The sequence below is a fragment of the Panicum hallii genome, chromosome 9, assembly GCF_002211085.1.
Source record: "Panicum hallii strain FIL2 chromosome 9, PHallii_v3.1, whole genome shotgun sequence".
In the NCBI taxonomy this organism is placed as follows: Eukaryota; Viridiplantae; Streptophyta; class Magnoliopsida; order Poales; family Poaceae; genus Panicum; species Panicum hallii.
Genome location: NC_038050.1, coordinates 34,364,578 through 34,371,651, shown reverse-complemented (window position 1 = coordinate 34,371,651; position 7,074 = coordinate 34,364,578). Strand labels below are relative to the sequence as shown.

The window sequence follows — 7,074 nt, the reverse complement described above, 5'->3', positions numbered from 1 at the left end:
ACCATTGTCACTGCGTCAATCTAGCTCACCACTGATCATAGCAGAACCTATTTTATCCACCCAATTGTACAAATTTGTATTGCAGACCAAACAAACATGAGCACCCACTAACCAGATCTTAACGCATATCATTAATAGTGAATAATGATCTTAGCAAATAATATTTATCCACTTGGTTGATCCTCCTGCATGAAAAAGAAACAATAAACCAGTAAATATCGTAATGAATCAATGGATTGTTAAATACAGTACTTACAGGTCTAGAATAGCCAGTCAAACGGCTCCATGCTCTCAAGTTTCAAAATATTTCTCCTTCCATTACTCTAGCAACAAAATTAAAAGTTTGAACATACATGCTGAACATAGTAATGCACTCCTTATACCACGCACGGTTCGATTTGCTCGAGCTAGTAGTGGGCTGTCACCATGTGAAAACCTCAAATCGGTCACGCAACATTTGTAACGGACCCTTGTGGCCCGTTACAAGTCGCAACATCTGTAACGGTTGTTGTTTGGCGCCCGTTACCCATAAGCGCGGCAGGCTTGACCCCGACCTGGCCACCACAACACCCGTTACCGATGAGGACTTCTGGTAACGGGCGTATTAAAGGCCCGTTACATTAAAATATTGTAACGGTCGTTAAAGTGCGTCCGTTACGAAAATTATACTATCGGTAACGGTCTCTTAATGTCCGTTACCGATCACTGTCGTATCGGTAACGGTCGTTTAAGGACCGTTACAGATAGGGCAGTGATTGTACCTAACTGTCGCTTGTAGTAACGCGCGTTACCGATGACCATTTGATGCCCGTTACCGATAGAGCAGTGTTACTTGTGTCCGTTGATGCCCATTACCGAAGTCACTGGCGCAGCAGCCGGTGGGCGTCCTCCCGCGCCGTCGCCGCGATCGGCGCCTCCTCGGCCGCGCTCTCCTCCACCACCGTCAAGCTGGAGCGCGGCGGCACTGCTACTCGACGTGTCCAGCTGCTGCTGCCTCCGCGCCGACGTCACCGAAGGTGCCAGCGGACGTCGACCGCGGTGTCCTCCGCGCCGTCGCCGTCCTCCAAAGCAGCAGCTCTTCTTCCACTCCGTCGCCGCGGCCGCGGCCGCGACGCCGCCTCCTCCTCGGGCGCGCTCGCCTCGTAGACAGTCCTCGTCAAGGTGGAAATTGCCCCCTTTTATTGAACTTTGCTGTCCTAATCCTCTTACTCATCGGTTTTGGTGATGAATTATGCTCATTTGATGTATGGAAATTGCCCCTGTTCATTGAACTTGTAGATGGCAGCTACTGATCGGGCTTGAATGTACAGACAGCCCCGAGATTGGGACAATTTCATAACCAGGGTCAATGGTTTTCTAGGTCAAACAGAGGCGGATATGAGAAACCGTGGTGTTCAGGCAATGTATTGCCCCTGTATAGATTGTCTCAACCAGAAAAAGTTCGGACAACGGGACAACATTTTTCATCATTTGATCACACGTGGTTTCACAAAAAATTACACGTGTTGGAACAAACATGGTGAGGAAGGCCTTAATGAAGTCGAAGCAGGATGCCTAAATGAAGGTGAAGCGCGACACCATGCTCAAGGCCTTAATGAAGGGGCAGTGCGATGCCATGATGAAGCCCTCAATGAAGGTGGAGTTTTTGGGGAAAATGAACCATTCCCACCCTTTGTGATGAGGCCTGATGATATGATTGATCAAGAAGTTACAGGCTTCGATGATGGTGAGGTGTTGCAACGTGTGCACAATGTTGATCAAATGGTGCGGGATGTTGAGTTTCAAGGAGTGTACACAACTTTTGAATTAGCGAGGCTGAAGCAGTTCATTGAAGATTCAAAGAAACCCCTCTATCCTGGTTGCCAGAAGTACTCTCGCCTTTCTGGTGATCTAAAACTTCTGCAGCTTAAGGCAGATCATGGTTGGAGCAACAAAAGTTTCAAACAACTATTGGATCTACTTAGAGACATGCTACCTGAGGGAAACCAAGTAGCCGAGTCTGTCTATGAGGCAAAGAAGATAATCTGTCCTCTGGGAATAGAGGTTAAAAAAATTCATGCATGCAAGAACAGTTGTGTATTGTTCTGTGGAGATTATGCAGACCTTGACAAGTGCCCCAAGTGTGGGTGTGATCGGTACAAGAGGAAAAAAGATGGTGGAGATGATAATGCTGATGACGGGAATGTGCCCGTGGAGATTAGAGGCAAGAAGAAGGTTAACAGAGGGGGTCCTGTGAGGGTGGCATGGTATTTTCCTGTCATTCCCTGGTTGAAAAGATGGTTCGCCATAAGAAAGGAGGCCCAACTCTTGCATTGGCATAAGGAAGGCCAAAAGAAGGAAAATGACAAGCTTAGGCACCCCGCAGATGCAGCACAATGGGGTAACATTGATTCCCACTTTAAATGGTTTGCTGATGATTGCAGAAACCTTCGGTTCGCTATGAGCACAGATGGCATTAACCCATTCGGTAACTAGAGTTCAACACATAGCACCTGGCCTATCGTGTTGTCAATGTGCAACCTTCCACCCTGGCTATGCAAGAAACGGAAATACATGATGCTGACAATATTGGTCTCTGGGCCAAAGCAACCTGGCGACCGTATTGATGTCTACATGAGGCCACTAGTTGATGACTTGAAGACACTTTGGAAGCCTGGTGTGAAGGAGGTTTGGGATGAGTTCGGGCGTGAGGAGTTCACATTGCACGCCATGTTGTTCACCACCATCAACGACAACCCGGCTCATCGCAACCTCTCCGGCCAGAGTAAAAGGAAAGGTGTAGCTTGCCCACACTGCTTGGAAGAAACTTGCTCATTGTGGCTAAGAAATTCAAAGAAATTCGCATTTATGGGGCACCGTCGTTTCCTCAGCAAGAAACATCCCTACCGGGACATGGATTGTCAGTTTAATGGGGAAAAGGAGAATCGAGTGGCGCCTCTGCATGTGACTGGAGATCTAGTCCTCTTGCAAGTCAAGAACATCAAATCTATCGAGGAGTTACCCAAAATGACTGAAAAAATCCTTGGCAAAGGAAAGAAACGAGATGGTGAAGAAGAAGAAGAAGATGGGAAAGGAATTTGGAACAAGAAAACAATTCTATGGGAGCTAGAGTATTGGGAGCTATTGGATGTGCGTCATTCGATTGACAACATGCACATCAAGAAGAACGTGTGTGAAAGCATTTGTGAAACATTGCTGCAACAGAAGTTCAAAGGAAAAGATCATAAAAATGCAAGGGAGGATCTTAAAGATATGGGCATTAGGCCGGAGCTCTATGCAGAGGAAACAGACACGGGGACGGACCTTCCCATCGCTGCAACCACCTTGTCAAAGACAGAGAGAAAAGAATTCTGTGAGTTTTTGCATGGTTTGAAAGTACCTTCAAGCTACTCATCGAACTTCAAGAGGCTAGTGTCGGTGAAGGACATGAAAATGAATTTCAACTTGATGAAATCTCATGATTGCCATGTGTTGATGACAACTCTTTTTCCTGTTGCACTTAGAGGTATCAAGACAGTACAGGTTCGCGATGCGGTCACGAGCTTGTGTTTATTCTTCAATGCAATAGAACAGAAGGTGATTGATGAGGAAGAACTATTGAAGTTAGAGAGGAGGCATTTCGAGACCCTATGCATGCTTGAAGCTACCTTCCCACCAACATTCTTTGATCTCATGATCCATCTAACAACACACCTCGTGAGGGAGATCTGGTTCCTTGGCCCATCTTACCTTCATCAGATGTTTCCATATGAGAGGTACTTTGGATTACTCAAATCATTGGTACATAACCGGTCATTTCCGGAGGGAGCCATGGTTCGTGGCTATGGGACCATCGAAGCAGTGGAGTGGGCCATGGGTTATATGGACCCCCAAAACCCCATTGGTGTGCCTCATTCACGGCATGAAGGTAGGCTTGCAGGTGTTGGGACCATGGGGAAAAAGTCAATCACTCTGGATCTAGATGCCTTCAACAAGGCTTATTTCACCGTGATACAACATATTGACCTGATTACACCATTTGCCAACGAGCACAACCAACAACTACATGAAGAAAACCCTGCCCGTAGTGAGGCTTGGGTTGCAAAGAAGCACATGCAATGCTTCGGCTGGTGGCTCCGAGATTATGTCCAGAGATGCAGCGTAGCTGAAACTGACAATCTGATAACAAAACTAGTAGTGGGGCCATTATTCACTGTTACAACATACCAAGCAATGGATATCAATGGATAGACGTTCTACACCATGGCCCAGGATGCCAAGAGCGTCTATCAAAACAGTGGTGTGCGTGTACGGGCCGTCGACAATGACATGCAGGCAGCCACATATTATGGTCAAATAGAGGAGATATGGGAGCTTGATTATGTAGGTTTCAAGCTAGCCTTGTTTCGGTGTAGATGGGTCAATGGGAAGAGAGGTGTGAGCAAGGATAAATATGGGTTTGTTAGTGTTGATCTACGGGTCTTTGGTTACAAGGACGAACCGTTTGTTTTCGCCAAGGATGTTGAGCAAGTGTTCTATGTACCTGACCTTGCAAGGAAGAACTGGTGTGTGGACCTTTCAATTAATTATTGACTGTTGCCAATGTTGTTGAGGAGGAGGAATACAACCAGTTTGACGAAATTCCATCCTTTGACACTTCATACATGCCCCGACTCTTGGGAACTGACAAAACACCGTACTTGCGAACCGACCATCATGAAAAAATCCATATATAGAAATCAAAGAAAAAGCAAGATTGATTTCTGCTGAATCCTTTTTGTAATGTAGGATGTCTATTGGTGGAAATTCAATCCTTTTTGTAATATAGGATGTGTATTGGTGGAATTTGAATCCTTTTTGTAATATATGATGTCTATATATTCTGCCTGAGATACCATATATATTCTGCCTTAGATACTATATATATTCTGCTTCAGTTCAGTAAGTGTGCTGCAGTCTTCTAAATTCTGTATCTGACATCAGTAACGGGCGTTACCACAACGCCCGTTACTAAATATACATCAGTAACGGGTGTTACCACAACGCCCGTTACTAATGGTCATCAGTAACAGGCTTTACCACAACGCCCGTTACTAATGGTCATATAGTCAGTAACGGGCGTCCCCTCAAAGCCCGTTACAAACTGGTCATCAGGGGACATATATATTCAGCTAATCCCTCGTACTCTCATCTAGCCCACCGCCGCCACTCTCCTCGCTCGCCTTCACCGCCACTCTCTTAGCTCGCCTTCGCCGCTCTTCTCCTGCCCTAGCCCGCCGCCGCCACTCTCCTCGCTCGCCTTCGCCGCTCTTCTCCTGCCCTAGCCCGCCGCCGCCACTCTCCTCGCTCGCCTTCGCCGCTCTTCTCCTGCCCCACCGCATCTCCGGCCACGACGACGAGCCGTCCACCTCAGGCAACGAGGCGACGTGGATCCAGCCCCTCCCAACCACTATTCGCAATAGAGGTTACTGCTGCTTGAACCCCCAATACCCTCTCTCTGCTCGGCCACCCAATCTGCTCTTCCTATCAAGGTGGATTAGGGAGATATGCTACTTTGCTGTTGTTTAGGGTCAATGCACATGGAATTATTCTTCTGGAGTTGCCTGCATTAGTTCAGCATGCCTTAATAGTTCATTTTTATTTCATGGACTGTGGATTTGATGGATGAATTTTGATGGCCACATTCAGTCAGTGCGAAATGTATCACAGTGGTTTATAATTTAGTGATAACTAGACTTTCCTATGCTGTGTTGTCATATATATTGTTATTGTTGGTGTCATGATGTGTATATACAAGCTGTTGATGGTACCATGGCCTAATGATCGGTTGAACCATGTAAGCATAGCCAACCAAAATCCACCTGAGTGGTTTGGGCATGGGCGATTTTCTTTCGTATCGCTTGTGCCCTGTAATCCCCGGCGTGGTGGCACTACATGGTTCACTCAATCATCAGGCCATGGAATTGTTTGTAGCTTATTTAGAGTGTACATTGTTTTTTGCTGTGATAATCATACTAACTGATTGCTTTATCCTCTTGTTGCATGTACACATGGAACCCACAATTCATTGCTTCTGAAGTTGGACAAGGAAGCAGTTGAAGGAACTTAGTTTCTGCTTTGATATATAAGCATTGCTTCACCCTGTCAAAATGGTTAGCACCTATCCCCAACCTCTATGCTAAGTAAAATATGACCTGTATGTCTATGCTGATTTTATTTAGGACTTGTACTGATTTCTAGTCTAATATTAGCTATTTTGTTTACATTTTTAGTCTTGCTTATGTTGCTCTACTGACAACCTGACATATGATCTATGCAGTCTCCCACAACAACAAACTCCTGTAGTGATAGTAGTGCATCATCACAGCGCAATGACGGTGAACCTTCTTCACAGGCTCACTCAGCGCAGACTGCTGCAAGTAGTACTCGATCCCGCGGGTCAAGGATATAAACCAAATGGCCAGAAGACAAGTTGACTGCAACTGGACTTGATGAAAATTTTTGGCCTACCCCAAATGCTGCAAGGAAAAGATTTGTATTGGTCTGTGGCCTCATTGCTCGGGAGAGGGTGTCAATCAACAGGAAGCTTGAGGATCTCTCACCAATTGAGAAGGAACAGCTATTCAAAGCTTTACTAGAAAAGCTAGAGTACCCAGCCAATCTGGAACAAACTGTTCGCAACAAGGCAATTAAGGCAGCTATGTCAGAGTTTGCAACCTTGCAACGGCGGTTCAAGGCCCATTTAAGAAAAACTTATGTGAGGCAAGAGGAGTCTCCCTTTGAGAAGCATGGCTTTTTGAAGCCAGAAGACTGGGAGGTGTTTGTGCAGGAAACCAATTCTCCTTTTTTCAGCGAGTGAGCCAGGAGATGAAAGATAAGAGAGCATTGCATAATAAGCCGCACAAGACGGGAAGAAAAGGTTATCATGGTAAAAGGAAAGAGTGGGAGGAGGAGGATGCAAAGCTAGCTAGAGAAGGAAAAGAGAACCCTTGGGACTAATTTCCTGGACGTTCGAGGCCATATCTGCGGGCAAGGGTGGCGAAGAGGAAGACCACTAGTGAAGGCACTAGTGAAGGAAGCGGGGATATAATATTC

The 7,074-nt window shown here is 46.1% G+C and overlaps 1 protein-coding gene across 1 annotated transcript; it reads left to right on the top strand.

The window, feature by feature from the left end:
- Positions 1-1,677: 1,677 nt before the first annotated feature.
- Positions 1,678-4,230, top strand: LOC112873020. Its single transcript, XM_025936053.1, has 4 exons — positions 1,678-1,921; positions 2,102-2,214; positions 2,424-2,432; positions 2,587-4,230. The coding sequence occupies exons 1-4, from the start codon at positions 1,678-1,680 to the stop codon at positions 4,228-4,230; spliced, it is 2,010 nt and encodes a 669-aa protein (XP_025791838.1).
- Positions 4,231-7,074: the final 2,844 nt, after the last annotated feature.